General features: G+C 34.6%; 1 protein-coding gene across 11 annotated transcripts in view; it reads right to left on the bottom strand.

Annotated features, from left to right (window-relative positions):
* The window catches only part of LOC115213272 (protein pangolin, isoforms A/H/I/S), a 387,555-nt gene that overhangs the window by 31,740 nt on the left and 331,140 nt on the right, over positions 1–24,675 (bottom strand). For 6 of the 11 annotated variants that reach the window (XM_036504066.1, XM_036504071.1, XM_036504069.1 and 3 more), the window contains exon 7: positions 8,569–8,755. In XM_036504066.1, the coding sequence (XP_036359959.1) occupies positions 8,569–8,755 (187 nt within the window). Of the gene's footprint in view, positions 1–7,689; positions 7,865–8,568; positions 8,756–24,675 lie in introns of all 11 variants that reach the window. The other 5 variants (XM_036504074.1, XM_036504065.1, XM_036504070.1 and 2 more) reach the window with 2 other exon arrangements.

Raw genomic sequence — 24,675 nt, 5'->3', positions numbered from 1 at the left:
TTATAATTTTTTTTTTTTAAACAACTAGCTAATGCAATAATAGTTCCTTCTATGCATAAATCTATAACAGATATAGCCAAAATGGTGAAGACTCAATGACTTCAACACTCTTCCTACTTCTGTACAACTTAATCCTTTTGATACCAACCTGGCTGAAACCGGCTCTGGCTCTGAATACAAATGTCTTGTTCTCATAAGTTTTGAATTAAAATCTTCCACCAAACCATAGCCACAATTTATGTTCCTAACACTAGCTGAGTGATAACTAAGTTATTTTACTAAACTCTTTGTTATATTTAAAGTAATTGAAAGAAACACAGAGCATCTCAAAATAAATACAGTAGCGAAAGGGTTAAGAAAAAAGAAGTTTTAGCCTGCTGAAGATTTTAAATCACTGATCTAAAAGCAGTGGTTCTTAAAACCAGGGCAGTGCAATATTGCTGCCTGTTAGTGGTGGTAGTGATGATGGCAGGGACTATGAGCTTACAGGGCAGCAGCAAATATCAGTGGAACACTATAAGCTTTTGGGTGTTTAAAGGGGTCATGATTTTTCTAAGAAATAAAATATTTAAACCACATATAATACTAATATTTTAGACACATCTTCAAAAAAAGAATCCCCCCACCCCACCCAAATCTCATCAGAATTAAAATATGAACAGGACATCATGTCGTTAGTGAGCAGAAGCATGACTGACAATGTGCCAAGGTCCAAATATATTTTCATTATATATGTCCTCACCTTTAGTAATTTCTATAAAAAAATCAAACAGGCAGGGCAGTACTTCGTACAAATTGCTGGATAAACTAGTACTGTATAAGCAAATAAGGGTAACAAACTACTGCATAAAATTAAAGGGTGTTTGTAAAACACCATTTTGTGAAAATAGATTTCTAAGCTACAAAAGGCTGAGAACCAATATTGTATAAAAGAGTAACAAATCGTACTTCCATCCAACAGTCACTGATCTGTTAACTCCTAAACATATTTTTTAAAACTATTCTACTCACTCCAATCCTTCAGACCAAACACTAGGCAATACAGATTAGTCACAGGAAAACTATAGGCAATAATTGTCTAGTCTGTCTTCTTATTTATAAGCTTGTATCCCTCAAAAATATATGTATGGGTAAGAGAATTTATTTTAGAATTTAACTTGGAACACAGAAGGAGTGTATTTTGGTTAGAAATATAGTAACGAAAGGGCTAAATGAAATGAAAACAGAGTGAAATGACAAGAATCTGAACAATTCTTTAGTAACAATATTGTTTCTATTTCTCTATTCACTTACAGAAAATATAGCATTTTTAAAAACTTCTATTCAGTAAAGCTAATTCTCTGTTTTATAGCATTTATATTTTATTTTATGAAATTATTATAATATTATTACAATATTCTATGGTCTATAGGTAAATAAGATATTAAACTAACAACATATTAGTGATGTTTCAAAACCCTATTATAAAAACATTATCCAAATTTTTCACAGACAAGTTTTTTTTACCTCACTCAGCTTTAATGTAATTATGAGAATATATATATATATATATATATATATATATATATATATATATATATATATATATATATATATATATATATATATATATAATAATTGCTATTTGAAACAGTTTTTAGCAATAAAACACTATTTCAGACACTCATACAAATGTCTCAATATTAAAACTGATCAATGTTGCTGCAACTGATGTCATGCAGAAATATTTCTGCCAACCAACTAACAGTCTGCTTCTCTCTCTCACTCTGTCTCTTTCTCTAATAATAATAATAATAATAATAATAATATAATAATAATAATAATAATAATATATGAGAGTGAAAAGCATGCATATCCATATATATATATATCACTCATACATCATTCCTAAATCTAGCTCCTGATAGTCTATTTTCTAATAGATAATGTTTCGTAAGCTAATAACTAATCTATAAGTTTAGTAAATGGCCATTCTAGTCTAAAAGAGTATAAAAATATTGCAAGCCATACTTCAAACTAGAGAGAGAGAAAAGAACCAGAAAAGGGAAAAAGCCCAGCAAACTAAGGAGTTAGAACCAACTTTCAAAACAGTTTATATATAAACAAAAACTTTATAATGTAAGAACTATAGACCACACAAAAAGTCTGTAGGGTTACTAAAATCGAACATTCAGTTTCTTTATTTAACCCTTTAGTGTTTAAATCAGCCATATCAGGCCAGAATTGCCTTCTTGTTTTATGCTCAAACCAGTCAGCTCTGACCTCTCACACCTACCCTACAAAGTCATTCTAAAATTAAACAGGGACATCATAAAAATCTCAGAGTTACAAGATGCTGTACAATTAATTAAAAACAATGTAATTAAACAGGCTTTACATTTGACAGAGTAATCTGAATACTAAAGGGTTAAGTTGTTAACAATAGATGGTTAAAATCTAGGAAGTATAAAAGTCTAAGATAGCTCTGAACCACATTATTAACAATACAAAATATTATGAAAGCATTTTTCTCCATTATATTAATAAATGGTTAATAATTAAAGGTAAGATTAATTGGATCAGACACTAATTGCTAACATTTGATCCCATAATGCTTCTGTTTATCAATGAAATTGGAATTCTTACAGCTTAATAAGGAAAAGCTACTATCAACTTTTTAAAATTTGGTGTCGCCTCTACTTTACTTATAAAATAATATAATTTACTGACAAAAACAGTAACACATTTTACGTTTTGGAAATAAATTATGATAATATTTTGAGTCTCCAACTTAAAAAAAAAAAGAAAAAAAGATTTTAAAGACAATGAGTTTATATGGAGTAGCTAATTGGGTGCTATCAGCTACTCAGCAAGAGTGGGGGCAGCTTGAATGTTATAGCAAAAATTTTAATCGAAAGAGTTCTCTGTAGAAATGCTCTTATAAAACAGGCCATTTTCTTTAGATGATGCCACATAATTTGTAAAATTTAATAGTGGCACTATGGAATTTAATTACAACACTAATCAAATCCATTAATATATATTTATGACCACAAAGAACAAATCAAATCAAGTTGGTTCTGTTAGCTTTTCCTCAGCTCTATAAATATTTTCCTAAAATCTATAGATGTGTCCTAAGTTCTGTAGATGTTTTAATATAATATTGAAATGTGGAGGAATCATTTGTTAAAAAATTATATATATATATAAATAACAAAAATAACAGTAATAGTAGTAGTTGTTTGTCATACCTGCCACGTATCATTAACACAAGAGGGATACTTGTAACTGGACGGTTGAGAAACTTGCTTCTAAGATTGATGCCTCTGAAGAATGAACTTCCAGAGACAAGCTGATAATATTTTGCAGAATAAAGACTTGTTACAGGCACAAAAGAGGGCAGATTGATAACATAACAAATGTAACCATTTAGAAAAAAAAAAGCAAGAGCAGCAGACATGAAAACAGTCAAATACAAGAATAAAGGTAAAAAAGGCACTTAATCGTTTTTTTTTTCTCCTTCCAGAAAAATTCTATAAGGGATGTCAATATTTTGATAAACATTTTTCATGGCAGGTTTTTTTTTGTTGTTTTTTTTTTTTGGTGGTGGTGGGGAGGTGAATAATATACAGAAATTCCATTCTGTGGTAATGATGTGAAAAAGTAAATCAGTTCAAATCAAATTGCTTAAGAGGACATTAGAAAAAAAAAAGTTAAAAAAAGAAGCAAAATTAAAAGAAATAATAATAATCCACAAACAATCTTTGAAACCTGGAAAATTTGTTTTTAAATTCTTCTTCCAGAAAGAATGAATACTGGCCACAGAGTATAAGTACATACACAAGTGGGAAAACAAACAGCAGTTGAGGATTTAAAAATTACTGAAAAATGAAAATATATATTTTGATTTTTTTTTTTAAGTTCAAAAAATTTACACATGGTAGTAGTAGTAGTAGTAGCAGCAGATTTGAAATGCTTTACTGAAAATCAAAAAAAGGAAAAAAAAAAAAAAAAAAAAAAAAAAAACAAAGGTAAAATTTTTTCTTTGAAATCAGTATATAAAAAATAATCTTGAAAAAAATATTGGCAGTTGCAGTCTACATATTGGTCCTGGAGAGTAAACACTGCTACAGAAAAGAGACTATAGAGTTTGTTTAGTGTGAAATTGATCAAGAATTGTCTTTATTGGACAACCCAACACTGAACATTTTATATATATATACGTGTATATATATATAAAATACATGGCTGTCAATGAAACATACACCATCCACTCTTAAAAGTCCACGTCAACATTGAACACTTATCACATCTAACACAAGTTGTTGAGCCAAAGAAGAGTGCACCTATGTGGTTGCTTGATCTGCTAGAAATAGGCAGCCAGATATCGCCCTTCCCCCTTCGCATTACACCCTCACCTAAATCATAGAAAAAAAAAAAAGAACGCACACATTGGATAATGCAGTCCTATATGCTCGGAGAAGAAAAAGACTTGGTGGTCATGGCCGGAATGCCTTTGATCAAATAGGCCTGTTAAATCAGGGATGATTTAGGGCTGAATAGACTATAACAAGCAGAAGTTTTAAGCTAGAAACAACACTTGAGCGTCTTACCTTTCTCAGAAGATTGATTTGTTTACATTCAATAACCATCACATTTACACAGGTTTTTCCCCCTTTTTTTATATTCATTCATTTTCTTTTTTAAATCACAAAAATATACAATGAATATTTGTGTATGAATGTGTATACATGTGTATCTAAGAGCAGCAGGAATTGATTGAAATAAGGATGTAAATTTTAATTAACCTTTCTAAATAGAAGCTCAAATGGATGGAATTCAACAGGTATAGAGAGAAACTTGTGGTTGCTGAAATCTATGCATGCAATAATTCCCAAGTAAGTTGGGATGACAAGAAAAATTCTGTGTATATACAATTATGTATAAAGACAATACACACACTTACATGTGCACACACATAAACATACACAAAGAGCTGAAGAAACTAGCAACATGGATGGACAGGTTTTCTAATGCTGTGTGTTATGAAAAAATGAAGGTCTGTGAGAACTGTCCAACCCATATCACCATAGAAAAGAAATGATGCATGATTATATATATATATATATATGGAGAGAGAGAGAGAGAGAGAGAGAGAAAGAGAGAGAGAGACAGAGATAGACAGACAGAGAACAAAAGATCTTGTCATGGGAATGATGTTACCTCACAAAACCTATTTTAAGTATATATATCATTTTTAGAGCTGTTCACTGTCTGATGAGACACTGAGCTCTGCATTTGGGGATGAAGAACAACACTATCCTCAACACATAAGCATCTATCTATCTACCTATAGATATATAAGTGAATATAATTTTGTTGAGAAAAGAAACAGTAGGTATCAGAGGGAGAGAAAGTGAAACTAAAGCTTTGCTTAATGGAAATTACAGCACAACATATCAGTGTGAACATGACATGAAAGGAGATAAGATATTGTTACCTAATATTTGGATTTAAACATGTAAAGTTGTATTATTGAATACAATTAACTCTAATTATTACACATTCAGTTGTATTATATAACATTAAACTGCATTATAAAGCATTCAGCAGAATTATTAAGCAATCAACTGCATTACTGAATATTTAGCTATGTTATTAACAATTGAGGTACAACTGTGTATTTAAATATTGAGCTGCATTATTAAGTAGCCATCTGTATTATTAAACATTCAACTCATTATTAAGCAGTCAGCTGCATTATTAAGCAGTCAGCAACATTATTAAACATTGTCAGCAATATCATTTAACATTCAGCTGCATGAACAGCCAGTTATATTAGTAAGCATTCAACTATATTATTAAACATTCAACTATATTATTAACCACTCGACTGCACTATTTGGATTTGATATACCAGGAAGGAAGAAAAGAATGGCAATAATTTAGAATAGTGAAAATTCTTAAGTCTTTTTGAGGACAACCTTTCTAGTGCTGGTGGTACAACAACATGTGCCCAGTTGATATTGGAAAGCGGTTGGTGATTAAAAGGACATCCAGTCATAAGAACCAGGCAAAAAATAACATGTTGTTCATAGTAACAGGGTAGGACAAGTTCATGCTGTTGCTTTGTGTGTGTGCATGTGTGAAATGATGGAAAAGAAATGCTGTGAAACCAAGCTAACCCATACCAGCATGGTACAAAAATGGACATATGATGAAGATGATGATACACATGCACATGTATATATATATATATATATATATATATATATATATATATATATATATATGTGCACACACACACACACACACATACATGCTAGCACAAACAAACATAAACACACACACAAAAATATTTTTACTTGGTGTATATAATAAACAAGTATTGCTTATATAAAATAATAGTAATAATAATGATAACAACACATATTTGGCAGGGGGGAAAAAAAGATTAGGTGTAATGTAACTGACTGAGAAGATTAGATAGAAAGAGGGGGGGGGGCTTAGATGGTGGTGGTGGTGGTGATGGCTGCAGTTGCATCAAAATATTTTGCTTTTTAGCTATCAAATTCCATCAATACAATTAAGAAGTGAAGCAAGACTATATAAGCATGGAGATGAGCAAATTTGTTTAATAGCTTTTTTTCTGACAGAATTAAAAAGGTAAAAAAAAAAATATTTAAAGAAAATATATATATTATATATATAATATATATATATATATAATATATATATATATATATATATATACGTAATAATGATTTCTTTATCCGCAATAATGATGATGATAATAATAATAATAATAATGATGATGATGTCAATGATGACGATGATAATAAAAATATAAAATTGCATCTAATTTAGCACCTGGCCAGCAATTTTTGAGGAGTGAGGGTTAGTTGATACCAGTGACCCCACCACCAGTACGTGACTGGTATCTTATTTTATCACCCTTGATGGGTGAAAGGCAAAGTTGATTTTGACATGATCTACAACAATAAATAATAATAATAATGGTGATGATGATGATTTCTTATTGTATTGACACAAATCTAAGGATTTGGGGATGAGGGAACAATTGATTAAAAAAAAAAAAGAACCTCAGTACATCACTGGTACTTGTTCCCCAGCAGGTTGAAATTTAAAGTTGATCCTAGTAGGACTTGAAGAGCAAATCATCCATTGGCATTTTATTAATACCGGCAATTAGGAGGATGATAAATTCCAAATTGACTATGAAGTTGTAAACAAGTACAGTTAAAAGACTTGTCTAACAAAGTGACATAAAATCACAAAAACAGAGAGAGATAAAAAGCTTGGAAGACAACTTGGGATGTCATATTGTCTTCTGACCAGGCACAAGACTAAGAGAATGGCCACATTTTTAATGAGTTGACCTGAGTATATTGCTGGTACTTATTTTAAAATTATCACAGATATAAAAGGCACAATTAACTGATAAATGTATTGAACTAGACACAGCAAATAATCCAGTTCAACAGTGCCAAGTGAATAATAATAATAATAATAATAATAATAATATAGTTATCTAAAATAACAAAAACGTATATAGTTTCCAATAGAGTTTGCTGAAAAAAGCCACATCTCCAGGTATAAAATGAAAAAGAAAAAAAAAGTCACACACAGAGCAATTTCTACTGAAAAGGAGAAAAAAAAAAGTTCATTAAAAACAGTGCCATTCATTACCATTATTCATACCTGTATCTTCAGACTGCTGCTTCCCTCGTTTGATTTTCTTTTTGGCATATCTGCCATAATTATCGCGGGCACTCCAGCCAGGATAGAGCTGCATGTGCAAGTCTTTCTCTTTGCAAGCCATGTCATAATATTTTGCCTGCTCTGCTTTAGTTAAAGCATGCCACTGAAGATAAGAAAGAAAATATGGTTTTTTTTTTTTTTTCAAAATATCATCAAGTCACCAGAAACCTAATTGATTAGATGAGACACTGATTTAGAATGAAGTCAAATTTTTCAACCGACTGCGATGGTTAAAACTCACAGAGAGCATCACTCTATCGAGACAAACAACAATAATCTACAAAACAAATTTCCTTCATTATTGCTTTGGCATTTTTTCAACAAATCTTGGCCTTCTCATCAAAGTATGGTTGATTCCCCTCACAAGGCCCCAATTTGTCCCTACACACCACAAAGAACTATTTTAATATTTGGGATGATACATCACTTTTAATAATGAACATTTTAGTTTAATTGAACTTAAGCCAGAAAAAAAAATAGTAACTACTAAATAAGGATTGCTTCTTTAACTTTAAAAGGAATTATCTTAAAAACTTTACACTACTTTGAAGCAAGTCCTATCATAAATTTTTCATCTTTCAGATCTAATAAGAGGAGTCCTGTTAAAACATCTGTAACTTTAAAACAAATTCTATAGGAACTTTTTCATCTTAAATCCTATCAGAACTTCTTTAACTTGAGACAAATCCTATCAGAGCTGAGTCGAGAGAGGACCTATCAGCAATTGATCAGTTTTGAAAAGTTAGGTGAAGTCCTATCCAGAAATGATAAATATTTGATTAAGAAAGAAACAAAAAAAGTACTTACCTTTCGCCCCAAAATTTGATTTATTGCTGCAGATTCTTTTAATGTACATTCTGCTACTACTTTTGGCCGCATTTCTTTCATAAATAACATAAATGCATTTAATGGTTTCTTTATATGAGGTTTCTTTTTATCACCAGCTGTTTGAGCCTCACTCGCATGGCTACTTGACTGTTCTTGCAAACTATGCCTGAAGTAGAAAAAAAGTGAAAAGAAACATTTTTAATATCTAAAATGAACAGCAACAATATCAATAACAGCAGCAACAACTGGGTCAAACAGAATTCACTGAGGTAGATTTTCAGCAGTTGGATGCTCTTCCTGCCACCAATCCTCAGCTGTTACCAATCAAAGCAATATTTTCCCAATTGCCAGGAATATTTTAACAGAAATTTGAAACAAAGGACACTGCTTGCATGATGGTAATGTGCATTTTATAATTATCAATAATGTCAAGACACTGACACACACACAGAGGTGGTAGGCTTCTTTCAATTTCCATCCATCCAATCAACCCATAAACCCTTGGCCAGCAGAAGACACCAAGGTGTGTCACATAGTGGAACCTCCAAACCAGAAAACGTGGTTAAAATATATTAATTGGATACTTATTAGAGGAAAGGGAGGTGAGGAAAAGACTTTGCCCACAAATGAAATTGATGCAATTAATGCTCAGAATGAACACCTGTACATCAGCAGGAAAGAGGGGAAAAAAAAGAGATGAGCAAAGGAACGAATTTTGAGGAGATATGATACAGAAAAAGTGACCAGAAGAGGAATGGTGAATGCAGACAAATTGGTCCAGGATGGCAAGATTATATAGTTAGCTAGTTCAGAGAAGAGACAGGGCGACTAAAAGAAACAGGTTTAATGATTGAATCATTCACTTATCAACTTTTATGACCTTCTTATAGATTCAGCCTAAGACGACAGTATATATGTCTGTCTGTCTATCTCTATGTCTCTCGTTCTCTCAACAGCAGTGCTGTCCAACTCAGGTAAACAGCACTTCAACTTGTTTTTTGACTGTCAACAGCTGTTGAAGGCCATATATATATATATATATATATATATATATATATATATATATATATACATATATATATTTTTAACCCCACACAGATTTCAAACATAACCATTTAGTAATGAAATACATGTGAAGGCACATGGTTTAGTGGTTAGGGCATTCGGCTCACAATTGTAAGGTCATGAGTTCAATTCCTGTCAGCGCGTTGTGTCCTTGAGCAAGACACTTTATTTCACATTGCTCCAGTTCACTCAATTGGCAAAAATAAGTTGTACCTGTATTTCAAAGGGCCAGCCTTGTCACACTCTGTGTCACGCTGAATCTCCCTGAAAACTACGTTAAGGGTATACATGTCTGTGGATTGCTTAGTCGTAACTGATGGAGTGCTCCTATTACATGCTAGGGTAGCCAATCCAATTCTCTTATAACTCTGCCTACCACTCTCAAGTCAATGTTAATGTCTCCAGGTAGGTGGTGTAGCTTGCTATAAATAGTAACCGAATTACACCCTACTTTCTTACAAAAGGAAGAATACATTGGATGATGTCATCTGAGATATATTCCTGGTAAAAATGATGAAGTGGTCACAGCTGGAGTGCCTTCAATCATTGGCCTGCTAATCTGTGTTGAGCTATTGATAAGATGCTGACACCTAACATTAACACTCGACTCCAAATTGTAGCTATCATACATTTCATATACCATATATCTTGCCACATAACCTCCTGAAATTAGACACCAATATCTTGGTATTATCAAAGCCTAATAAGATTAATAACCAATAGAGAAAACTTTCAATATCAAGGAAAGTAACATCCACAAACAAGAATAACAGATAATGCCAGATCATGGAAAAAACACATTCCTAACAAAGCTAGGATGGCATCTCTACAGCTGGCCCTTTTCTTCAGGGCCAGAAGTTACTTCATTCCCCCAACAATTGCTGATACACTATCTACAAAGCTCAAGAGATGCCCACAATGGAATATTGCTCTCACATCTAGGACAATGTGATGCTTACTGCACGTACAGACATCCAAGGCCACATCCAGAAAAAGGGATCATCTGGCTGATAGCTATGAAATCACTCACAGGTATACTGTCTCCTCTCTCTCTCTCTGCTTTTCTACCACCACTTTAATGGTCTCTACTCCTTGGAGCCTACCTCCACTTAGGCACTCTTGTCCCACTCATCTCTCCTCTCCCCACCATCTTTATTGTGTCCTCCCACCACAGCACCACCAGACACTGCACTAATCACTATGCTCAATTCTTCATTTGTTTCTTGCTTATGTCTTTCCCAGCAGGTGTCAACTTATACAGGTTCAAGAGGAAGAATCAGGACATTAATCTTACTGGTCTAGGAGGGCTAGCAAAGGCCATTGGGCATTACTCATTGCCTTCAGACCCAGCATGTAACAACACAAACTAATCATCATCATCATCATCATCTTCCATCACATTGTAATCAATGATAACGAGTTGCAACATGGTCATTCAAACCACTAGAAATAGCAACCAGATATCCCCCAAACTATTTCCTACTGTCTTAATATATAAGAACACATTAGATAATGTCTGTAAAAATAAAAAAGAAAAAGGACTGACTAGACATAGCTGGCCTGTCTTTGATCATTGGTCTGCTCAATCAGGGTTGATCTGGGGGTCAACAATAACAATAACTACGATAAATAACGTTATCCTTCCACCATCACCACAATAAATTTAGAAAGGTGGATGGATGGAGGGAAATTCTTTTTATTTATGTCTCAGCTACATGAAGAGTGAGTGAGAGTGAGTAATTTAACTTGTCTCAGAAAAAAAAAAAAAAAAAAACTAACTTTGCAACGTTTACAGCATGACTAGATGAGAGTGGGGGTGGGTGGAGGGGGGGGGGGGGGTATATTGTGATGAGCGCCTTCTTGCTAGTGAGCCAAATATTTTCATGACTCTCGAGCTGCAGAGATGAAGTCACTGTTAGGTGCACTTGCAGCGTGTGATGCCAAAATGCCGAGAAATCAATAACAATTAAACGCCAGAATTAGGGAGAAATGTATGAAATAAAATAGCCCTATGATTGACATGGTAGCTATATTTTAGAGGAATAGTAAATCAAAGCGAGAAAGAGAGATTGATAGACAGAAAGAGAGAGAGAGAGAGAGAGAGAGGTGGGGGGAGAAAGATCTGTCTCCCCCCAAAAAAACTATAAATATTTCACATGCTCAACGACATTCCCTCAGAAGTTGGCAGCATGGTTAGTGGACTGCCATAAGAACTGGAATAAATACATAAATGAAACTGAAATAAAATGCCATGCTTTTGATAGAAATTCTGACAAAAAAGAAAAAAGAGAAAGAAAGAAAGAAAGAAAAACAGAGACAAGGAATAAGAAAAAAGAAAAAACAAAAATGTTTATAGCAGAAACTGCAACAATTTTAATGTGATGTTGAAGATGTAGAAAGTAAACAACAACAACAAAAAAAGTCACATAGGGATGATAGGTAGGTAGCTGCCACCCTCACTGTTTTAATAATAATAACAATAATAACGACAAAGATGATGGCAGTGTATGTAGTAGTTGTGGTAGTGGTATTAACAAAAACCAGAGCAAAATAATAAGAATAAGATGAAGTAAAGAAGAAAAGATAAAGACTAATAATACAAAAAAAAAAAGGAAACTAAAATATAAAAATAAAAAGAAATAGAAGTAAAAAAAAAAAGAAAAAAAGAAGCAAACAAAACAAGGAACCAGCCAATAGCATTGCGTAAAAAGTAGCAGTGAGTTCGATGTGTGTCGATTAGAAGCTTGGTAGCAATTGGATGTCTTTAATGTTGACCAACGAGTGTGAATGTCTTCTGATGCTTTCTTATTAAATGTTCTTTGAAGTTGATTACTAAAGCAACTTTGAAGCTGAATGGCCACAGCTTACTCAGCAGCCAATAAAGGAACTTTCAGCAACAAAACATCTGACGCTTTCCACCTACAAGCTATGAACTTGTATGTAAGTCATCTGCACACATACACTCACATGCTCCTGTATATATATAATATATATATATATATATATATATATATATATATATATATATATATATACATATACATATACATACATATATATACATATATATATATGTATATATATGTATATATATACACAGCTACGTGTCTGTCACAGCAACACATACATGCACATGCAAGTGTGTGTCTCTATTAAAACATACCCACACTTAGATACACAAATATATACACACACACACACACACATATATATATACATATATACACACACACATATATATATAAGAATGCATATCTATATCATGCATACACATATCTATGTCACTATCAACCGCATACCCACACAGACACATTTAGACATATGTATAAGTCTATGCATATGTATGTATGTATATGCTGTGTGCATGTGTATGTACAATATGCATACACACTTGCATACATTTATTTGCATCTACAACAACAACCACAAATATGTTTACGAGTGTGTGTAAACTTGCATGCAGGCAAGCACACACACACACACGCATGTGCGTACACACATGCATGCACACTCATAAATATACTTGTGTAAGCGAGATTGCATGCGCATGAATGCATGCGCACACCCATATATTCAGCATACACACACAGCATAACTGCATACATGCGCACACTCACATGCATAAACACATCCCCCCCTCCTCCCTCCCTCCCACAAGCAGATATCTGAGCTAGTGTGCCAGTATCAACACATTAATACTCTCCTACACGTGCCTCATGAGTGAAACACTCCCTATACACAAATACGCACACATGAATGTACATGCGCATACACATATGTATGACTGCATGTGTGCGTGTGTATATATATATGCACACACACACACAAAAGACGAGTGTGAATATCAAAGTACTTTGAATACATGAATATATATATATATGCATGTATGCCTAATATACACTATATATGTATATATGTGTGCATGCATGCGCTTGCAAGTGTATATTTATACATACAGGTATACACATATTTGTGCAGATAACAACACTATTACAGACAAACATACATGTATATGTATGAGAGTGCATGCATGTCTTTATCCACACACACACACACACACACACATGCTTACACATCCATATATGCATATAGACACAGATACACATATCCACAGACACACAAACACACACACATATATATCCAGTCACGCACTTGTGCAAATACCAAAGACTGTTCCACACAAACATACATGTATTATGCATGAGAGCACATGCACATGCATGTCTATAAACACACAAGATGCATATATATATATATATATACATACAGAAATATACAAGAACAAAATCACACAAGCACACAGACATATATATAGACACACCGACACATTTATATACATATATACACACAGAGATATATACAAGCACAAAATCACACAAGCACGCAAACGCATACACACAAACACACACACATATACATATACATGCACATACAGATATACAAGCACGTGCGTCGATATCACACATTACCACACACAAAGTGTATGTATGCATGTACAAAATCATACAAAAAGAAAAAAGAGCATGACCACACACACACACACGCGCGGCACATGCGTGCACATTTGCATACGCAATATTGTATTTATTAAATAAATGAATGTAGAAGTTGCTTGAGAGAGGAAGATTTGCTAGTGCATCTATGATATTGTATAGAGAGGAGAAAAAAGAAAAAAAAACGACAACAGCAGTGTGTGTGTGGTGTGTGTGTGTTTGTGTGTGAGAGTACACAGCCACATGGGGCTGAAGAATATGAAGTGCAGTGTGAAGATATAAATTCTCTCTACAATTCCTTTGGAAGAGTAATTAGGGAAAGCTTTATGGTGCTGTTATGGAAATAATGGAGTGAAAGAGAAAGTTCACTCCATTACATTATACAGCAGCGAGGAGGTGTGTGTGTGTGTGGATGAGAGAGAGAGAGAGAGCGAGAGAGAGAGAGAGAGAGAAAGACAGAGGGACTGAGAGAGGGAGAGAGAGAGACTGAGAGAGAAAGAGAGACTGAGAGGCAGAGAGAAAGGAAATGGAGGAACCAGGTTAACTTCAAGGGTGGGTGGAAGTATAAAATGTGTAAGAATTAGAGAGAGAGAGAGACCTTGAAGTTGAGTTAAGAGGGACGAGGGGGGGGGTTAGAAATAGGAAAAAAAAAAAAAAGAGAATGAATAGTATAAGAAGACCATGAAAGAAAATGAGAAAACATTCTTACCCCCATCTGCCACACCATCATCATTTTAGGCATGTAAATGTGTGGGTAATTTGGAAGAAAAAAAATGTGTGTGTGTGTGTATACATACATATATACGCACACAAATTATGTATTATTTTTGCCCCACCTACGAATACATATTTTCTGTGTGTGTGTGTATGAGTAAGAGAGAGAGAGAGAGAGAAAGGGGGGAAGGAAGAGAAAAAGTTTATATGAGTATAGTTTTGTCACTGATAGAGCAAACAGTTTGTTAATAATGAGACAGCCAGTTATAAGAAGTAATTTGTGCTAAAAATCTGGACTGAAGATGAAAATGGTTAAAAATGAAAACATTAAAAATAAATAAATAAATAACCACAAGTTTAAAAAAAAAAAAAGTCAATAAGGAAAATAAAAGAGAAATCTAATTTATCTATAAATTGACTTTTAAGCAAAAATAATAATAATAATAATATATATAATATATATATATAATAATAATAATAATATATAAAAATAGAAAAAAATTGAAGGAAAATATGAAAAAATTAAAATCAATATTTTGTTATTGATGGCAAGGGAAAAGGAAAGAAAAAATATGATTTCATTTTGGATTAGTTTTGGCCTTTACACTTTCTTCCCTTTCATACTCTCTCTCTCTCTCTCTCTCTCTGTCTCCACCACCACCACCACATTAATTTCAAGATGGCACAGAGGTGTACCGATATATTGGCGCTGGTGGAGGATTATGGAAAGAGGTCTAAAAGGAACCGGCAGCAGAGGAGAGAAACCGGTTTATCTCGATGTTGTGATGATGATGATGATGATTGATAAAGGGCTGGGCAGAAAATGATGCTTGGCCATGCAGCATACAACGAGAAGAGGGAAGAAGCGATGGTGATTAGAAAGGGGAGGGGGGCTCAGTTAATTAACCAAAATCCAAACATCTCCCTCTCTCTGTGTGTTCATTCCTGCCCCAACTCCTCCGCCACTTTTGTTGCTTTAGTGGATTAATTTATTTCCACGGGGGTTAAAAAAAAAAAAAGACACGGAAAGAAAAGAAAGCAAAGTTGAGATTTTATAAAAGATTATTGAGGAGCCTGAGAAAGGAGGAAGTGGTGATGATTGTATGGATTAAGAGAAGGAGAGAGAGAGAGAGAGAGAGAGGAGCAGAATGCAAACAGTGAGAGGGGAAGTGCCGGACAAGAGGATGCAAGTGCATGCGTAGAAATGTGAGTGCATGCACATGTGTGTGTGTGTATATATATATATATATAATATATATATATGTATGTATATATATACATGCATACACACGTGTGTGTGTGTGTGTATATATATGTATGTATATATATACATGCATACACACGTGTGTGTGTGTATATATATATATATATACGTATGTATGTGTATATATATATATATATATATATATATATGTATATATATATATATATATATATTTATATAAATAAATAAATACACATATACAATATACATATCTATACAGGCACACACATATAGATAGATAGATAGATACATAGAAGGAAAGAGAAAAGGCACTGTAGTTTGGTTCTGTTGTGTGTGTGTGTGTGTGTGTGTGTAAAACGAATAAATCAATGGAATTCCCCTTCCTCCGCCTCCACTATACCCCTCCACCCTGCCACCTTGCTTCTACAAGTTGGAAAAACCTATTTTCAATGAATAGAATATCGCAGGTGCTAGCTACAGGGGCACAAAGTTGCCACTTCATTTCCAGTTGCTACGATACTATTGCATAGTTTGCCGTTTAATATTTGTCTTTTATTAGAAAATGGCTCCAAGAACAAATGAGAGCTAAATGTTCGATGAAGGTCAACAGCAGATATAAGGGGAAATTGAATCAATGGAATAAATAAATAAACAAACAAAAACAAAACACACATACACACACTCATCTAAACTCATCACACACACACAATATAAATTAAATATTCAATATGTATACATGTGTGTGTGTGTGAGTGTGTGATGGAATATTTGTATTTTTATTGAGAGAGAATCAGTGACCAAAAAGAGATGAGATAATTTAAGAGAAAATAAGCATGTGCATCTTGTCCAATACAACAAGAACTATAGACTTATTTTACACATCTTCGGCTATTGATCAAGAGCCAACAACGGTACCTCTATAGAGTCACTAAACTTGCTAGACATAGCAGCCAAATCTTCCTAAAAATCAGAGTCTATGGCCTTAAAAGAAGAAAAAGAACACATTGGATAATATTATGCAGGATTACACTGTTTGCTGTAATAAGGATAGACACAGTTTAAACACCTTTTGATCATAGGTATACTCAACCAGAGCAGACCTGATGTTGGACACTACATCTGCTACTTCTGGCAATAATGCACTAAAAAAAAAGAAAGAGAGAGAGAGAGCATTCCCAATCTACCACAATATTTCAAATGCTTACACAACTGCGTTGTCCAGGACCATTCAGAATGACAAATGGCTGTGAACAGTTACTGAGTGAAAATCTCTTTGTTGATCAGAAGACTTATTTCGTATGTATCAATGCTCATTTAATTTGGATATCTGCAATAAAACTGTCTCTACATTGGTGTCTGCTATGGAAGACCTGAGGATAAGCTTTGCTGATGAGATCAGAGTAAACCTGAAACAGATCTCAAGTTGTCTCCCACAGATACCTTCCACCCAAAAGGGAAACAGTATTAGTTATTAGTCATCGACTGATAACTCCTTGTTGAATGTTTATTTTGAATTAGCTTATATTATAGGTCGTAGCACTGATAAAAAAAATAGGCATAGAACTGTTCGTTCTTTAAGGTGATATGAGATATCATGCTGACTTTGGAAGAACCAAAGACTTCCTTCCAGCAAAGTCTGACAAAAATATTTAAAAAACGAAAAATAGTTTTTTTCTTCTTCTCCAAATGAAATCTATAAAAATAAATAAATGAATACAGTGTGTGTATGTGGCAACAGGAAATGACTATTCTAAACAGAACCATATCCTTTATGATTTAACTATATATATATATATATATGTATGCATACAGATAAATGAACAAAAGCAAGGCAATTGTTCCTTCAACACCCATTAGTTGCTATGGTAACTTGGCCAACAGCAACAGAAGCAGTTACAGCATTTCCAGTTAATTGTATACACCAAAGTAGATGGAGGGTGTACCACAAACCAAAAACTGAATATATTTGCCAGAAGAGAAGTTCAATACATCAGTTGGTAGATAGATATAGATGAAGAAAGAAAAAATAGAACTGCTATAAATAAATAAATAAAATAACAATAAGAATAAGAATAATAACAATAACAATAATAATAATAATTGAACAAAAACAAGGACAAATATTTATGTTCGTGCAAAAGTGCCAATATTTCCAGGAATATTCAATAATTTTTCCTTTCTTTCTAATTTTTTTTCATGTTATATTAGTGTAAATATTTAGGGCAGAGAGAAATGCTTCATGTTAAAATAAAACATTGAGAATCAGAGAGAATTATTATTATTATTATTATTATTGTTGTTGTTGCTGTTGTTCTTCTTCTTATATACAGAGAATGGTATATGATGGAACCAACAACACAGCAAGAACCATCATAGACAAACTGGGGAAAAGGAAAATATAACATGTGCCAGAATGCAATGGAATACGCATACAGATGCCAATAAATAGAATAAACAAATAGATAAAAATAATAATGGCTTCCTTTATATAATACGAATAATAATACATTTTATATAATACCACTAATAAAATTCTTTATTATTGCCACAAGGGCAACAGATAAAGAACATTGCAGAGACAATTTACAAAATATGTACTGTGAAGAGAGGTGGTATATTGAAATGCAATGAAATACACAGTAAACAACATATGGTAAGGTCTCCTCAAAATGAGGACCAACCACTAGCCAGAGACAACTGAGGAACCCTAGAGATGCAAGATTACTCTGACTATCAAAAGTTATTCTCTTACTTGTTTCAGTCATTTGACTGTGGCCACGCTGGAACACCACCTTAAAGGGTTTGGCCAACAGCAACAGAAGAAATCAACCCCACGACTTTTTCTTTTGTAAGCCTGGTACTTATTCTATCGGTCTCTTTTGTCGAACTGCTAAGTCACAGGGATGTAAACACACCAACGTTGGTTGTCAAGCAATAGTAGGGGACAAACACAGGCATACTGACATGCAAATATAACGTTATATTATATATATATACATAATACATATGTATATATGCAGAAATATATGTATATATGTGTGTGTATTGTATATGTGTATGTTATATATATATATATATATATATATATATATATATATATATAATATATATATATATCTTTTCGTTTTCTTTTACTTGTTTCAGTCATTTGACTGCGGCCATGCTGGAGCACCGCCTTTAGTCGAGCAAATCGACCCCGGGACTTATTCTTTGTAAGCCCAGTACTTATTCTATCGTTCTCTTTTGCCGAACCGCTAGGTGACGGGGACGTAAACACACCAGCATCGGTTGTCAAGCAATGCTAGAGAGACAAACACAGACACACAAACATATACACACACACATATATATATATACATATATACAACAGGCTTCTTTCAGTTTCCGTCTACCAAATCCACTCACAAGGCTTTGGTCGGCCCGAGGCTATAGCAGAAGACACTTGCCCAAGATGCCACGCAGTGGGACTGAACCCGGAACCATGTGGTTGGTTAGCAAGCTACTTACCACACAGCCATTCCTTACCACACAAACATACACATGACAGGCTTCTTTCAGTTTTTGTCTGCCAAATCCACTTATAGGGCTTTGGTCTGGCCCAGTGGGATTGAACCTTGGAACAATGTGGTTAGAAAGCAAGCTTCTTACCACACAGCATGCCTGTGCCTAAGCAGGCTCTCCTAGAAGATGTTTTCCCCAGCCAACAGACAGATGCTGGCGTGCTGAGAATGAAGCCCATTCGCTAGGACCATGCTCATCGCATTTACCCACTTTCCAAGAAACTCACTGAAAAGCTGCACATGTCAAAACAAGACCAAGGCTGGTTGCTTGCCTGCCCTGCCCTCTTCCCTCTCAATCCTCATCTCTTTCTCTTCTCTCCCTTTCGTCTGCAACTAGAACTTGACAAAGAGAAAAGTATTTGTCGTCAGTCCTTTCAATTGTGACCACCATGTAACCTTTTTGCGGTAGCCACCAAAAGAAAAAGAAAAAAAAAAGAGAAGCCTAATCTTCCTTAGTCAAAGAACGGTGACAGAGTGATCTTTGTGAAAGATTAACCTTTTAGCATTCAGATTACTCAGTCACATGTAATGCTTATTTATTCACACTGTTTTGAATTAATTCTACATTATCTTGTAGCTTTGAGATTTCAATGATGTCATTATGTATTTTTTGAATGACATTGTAGGGTGGGTGTGAGAGACTGGCTCTGGCCAATTTGAACATAAAATAGATAAAATATTTGGATCAGATATGGTTGGTTTAAATGCTAGAGGCTTGAGCCAACAGTTGCATCTCTCCTACAAGAGACAACAGCTGTTTGACATAACCCACTAGTCAGCAATGCTTGGACACTGAACTAGCACATGCAGAAAAGTTTTGTTACTCTGCCTGCATCTTGGACTGGCCCAAGATCTCAAACTGGCTATGCACATACCTCGTTCCACTGCCAGATTAAAGTTTCTGAAAGTTATCAGAAGACCTTGGTTTGAAAGTCTTCAAGGACAGATCAGCCAATTGATTCCTGTTAATTCCAGCTGGAGGGCATAAGCAGGATTAAATGGCAAGTTAGTGAAAATATTACCTTGAACCTCACAGTACTTTTAACCCAGGCAGCTTACAGAATCTTATTCTGGCTCTAGCAATGGTAGAAAAGTAAGACAGGCAGATAATTAAATGACTTTGCAGAGATCTGTGTTAAAGCTTATAAATAGACTTTCCTGTCAGGTTTTACTTTTGAAAAATGTGTTTCTTGTCATCGCTGTTTAATCCCAGGCTAGCCTTGATGAAGCAGGCCTTTGACCAACAGAATATTCAAGTCACGACCCATTCCGTCTTTTTGAGGTTTGTATTGGGTTGGCAAGAAAGTAATTTCGTTTTTAGTAAATAGATAGAGTTATGATTTTTTTTTAATGACTTTTGTCAATGTTATGATGTTTTTCCTTTTGACATTTGATAGCCATTACCTTTAGCTTACTTTAGAAGCAAATTGCACGTAATTTTGTTTACAGCTGTTAATTCAGTGTCAATTTTAACATGGAGTGTAAAAACAAACATTTTCACCAGATTTTGCTTTTTATTCCCATAAAGGCAAAAAATCTGCTGAGGCTCACAAAAAGATATGTGAAGTTTATGGTGTTGATTGCTTAACAGAACACACTTGAAGATGACCAACATTCTGGTCTACCCACTTAAGTTGATGATGACCAAATCAAAGCCATAACTGAAGCTGATTGTCATATAACTGTGCAATGAAATCAATGTTTTTTTAAATGAATCATCACTGGTGACGAAAAATGGATTGTCTACAAAAACATCAATTGAAAACAATCATGGTCCAAGCATAACGAACCAGCACAAACCACATCGAAAACTGAATTGCATAAAAAAAAAAGGTCATGCTGTCAATTTGGTGGGATTACAAAGGAGTTGTGTATTTTGAGCTGCTTCCAAGGTACAAAATGGTCAAATCAGATGTTTACTGTCAACAACTAATGAAACTGGAGGAAGCTATCAAAGAAAAACGGCCAGAATTGGCAAATCGTAAAGGAATCATGTTCCACCGTGACAACGCTAGACCACACATATCTTTGCAACCTCATGAAAAATTATTGGAGTTTGGTTGGGAAGTGATGTCATATCCACCATATAGCCCTAGCCTTGCACCATCAGATTACCATTTATTTCAAAGGTTGCAAAATTCTTTGAATGGTAAAACTTTCAATAAAGATGATGACCTGAAGTTGCAGTTGCTTCAGATTTTGGCTAATAAGGACCGGACGTTCTATGAGCGTGGAATCATGAAGTTGCATTTTAGATCACCTTTAAAAAATGGAAGACTGTTTCACAGAACCAGGGGTGATCACAGGTGGGCTGGTACCAAAAGGGATAAATTTTTAATAGGGCCACATTGGTCACATTATCAGTGAATCTTCAATATGCAAGTAGTAGAGTATGATTTGAGAAAATATTTGACTGCTATTTCTAGCAGGCTCCCTTGTGCTTCTTGTATATAAAAGAGTTTTGCTTTGTTTTCCATTTTTTGTTTGTTTTTAATGGCGTTTGACTGCTACTCCTATCTGTTTATAATGACTAAGAGACAGGGTTATAATGACTCTTGCAAAACAATTTAGAAGGAATATATTTTTTATTCTTTTTTTACTGCTTTTTTTTTTACTTCTTTTTCTTGAAATAACCAAACAACACTTAAATATAATGACATATACAGATGAATAACAAGAGGGATGATGCACTGAAAGGGACAGCAATGCTGGTGGCAATAAATGCCTAGGGATTACTTCTGGAAATGAGAGAGAGAGAGTGAGAGAGAGAGAGAGAGAAAGACTATAAAGAGCAGTGTGTTAAGGGAGGAAGTGATAAAGGGAACTGTGTGTGTGTGTATGAAAGAGAGAAAAAGAGGGGGTGAGGGAATACTGAGGAGAATCTATCAGAGTAGTCCTTGTCCAAGGTAGGGGTCAATAGAGTATAAAACATGATACAGTGACAGATTATCACCACCACCACCCCCAATACGGCTACTGACACAAACCCACCCACCCCTGCCACAGCTGTTACCACCTTGATGCAAGGTACATTTATGTTCCCTATGCTTGAATAAATGTCCCCAGAAACCCCAAATCCCTCCTTCTGTCCTCTCCTGCACCCCACCCCCACCAACACCTCCACCACCACAATGGCAGCAGCATTAAGTTTTATAGTTTCTAAAGATGTCAAAACAAGATCAAGGCTGCCTGCTCTACACTCCTCCACCACCAACCAATTCTACATGCTAACTCCTCTTGTTATTATTATTATTATTATTATTACTGTTATTATTTTTATTATTACTAAAGAATTTTTTTTTTTAAAAAGACAAAAACTGGGAGCTGGCAGAAATGCTTAGTGGCATTTTGTTGTCTTTATATGTTCCAGAGTTCAAATTCCATGAAGGTTGACTATGCCTTTCTTCTGTTCAGAATCAATGAAATAAGTACCAGTTGAACAAGGCTCGATGTAATTGACTAGCGCCCCCCCCCCCCCAACCCCAGAAAAATTTCAGGCCTTGAGCCCATGGTAGAAAGGGTTGTTCAAGCTGGCAGAATGGTTAGCATATGGGGTGAAATGCTTAGAGGTGTTTTGTCTGTTGCTATGTTCTGAGTTGAAATTCCACTGAGGTCGACTTTGCCCTTCATCCTTTCAGGGTCAATAAATTAAGTACCAGTTGCATACTGGAGTTGATCTAATCGACTGGCCCCCCCCTCCCGTTAAATTTCAGGCCTTGTACCTATGGAAGAAAGGATTATTATTATTATTATTATTGTTATTATTATTATTGTTGTTGTCATTGCTTTCATCCTTTCAGAGTTGATAAAATAAGTACCAGTTGTGTACGGGGATCAATGTAATTGACATGCTAGACAGCCTGTGCCAAAATTCGAAACAGTTATTATTATTATTATTATTCTAATCATTATTAAGATGGTGAGCTCATAGAATTGTTAGCACGCCAGACAAAATGTCTACTGGTATATCTTCTGAGTTCAAATTCTGCTGAGGACAACTATGCTTTTAGTCTATTTCGGAGTTGGCGAAATAAGTACCAGTTGAATACTAGGGGTGTCGGGATGCAATATCAACAAGCCTCCTTCCTCAAAAAATTGCAGGCCTTGTGCCTATGAAACATAGGATTTATTATTTTCCAAGAAACAGATCTTGCTTAGCCTAACCGGAAATATCTAATCCGACATGGCTACTCTCACCTTCGACTCCCCTACCACTGAACCCCTGCAACTTTCAGGGTCCATCCCAGCATCAGCTATTACTTACTACTAGCTAATCCTACTGACATAGTAATGAACAACAACAACAACAATAACAACGGCAGCCGCAGAGGCTGATGCCACCACCACTGCAACTATCATCACACGCATTGCAACCCTCATCAAAAATAAATAAAAATGAAAGCTTCAAATTTAGTAATCTGAGCTGTAAGACCCCCTTCCTCCACAACCCCCCCCCCAGCACTGCCACCACAGTAGTATCCTTGTTCTACCCATCCACCCACTCACCCACCACCAATAGAGTAACAGAAAATTGTTAAGGCAGTAGGGGGTTAAATCTGATTCTTAGATACCTATATTAAGTTAAAGGGTGATGTACTGAATGACATTATGTTAAGAAAGAAAAAATAAAAACTTAATTGACTGAAATTTCTTTCTCACAGAGAACAACACAACAACAACAACAAAAAAAGTTTGTAGCTAAGGGAGAAAACTCTGGACAGGTTTCTCTTTTATTTGATTGCCACCAGCATAGCATGATCTACCAAAACCATGTTATGGCTTTTAGAAAAGATAAAAAAAAATTTTCTGCCAGTATGATTTGTATAATTATACAAATTTTTAATAAGTGAAGGGGAAATAACTCAAATAGATCAATGGCATGAATTTAGCTAAGTTAAAAGGCCTGATGCACCAAATTTAATTCCTAGTTGTTTGCATAGAGTAAGATCCTCATGGTAATTGTGAGTGACTCTGAAAGAAATGGGTAGATAATTTCAAGACATTAAGAATCATTGGCATATTTCAAACT

This window comes from Octopus sinensis, linkage group LG6, assembly GCF_006345805.1.
Source record: "Octopus sinensis linkage group LG6, ASM634580v1, whole genome shotgun sequence".
Lineage (NCBI taxonomy): Eukaryota > Metazoa > Mollusca > Cephalopoda > Octopoda > Octopodidae > Octopus > Octopus sinensis.
The sequence above is the reverse complement of the archived record's forward strand: the minus strand, read 5'-3'. Positions and strand labels throughout refer to the sequence as shown.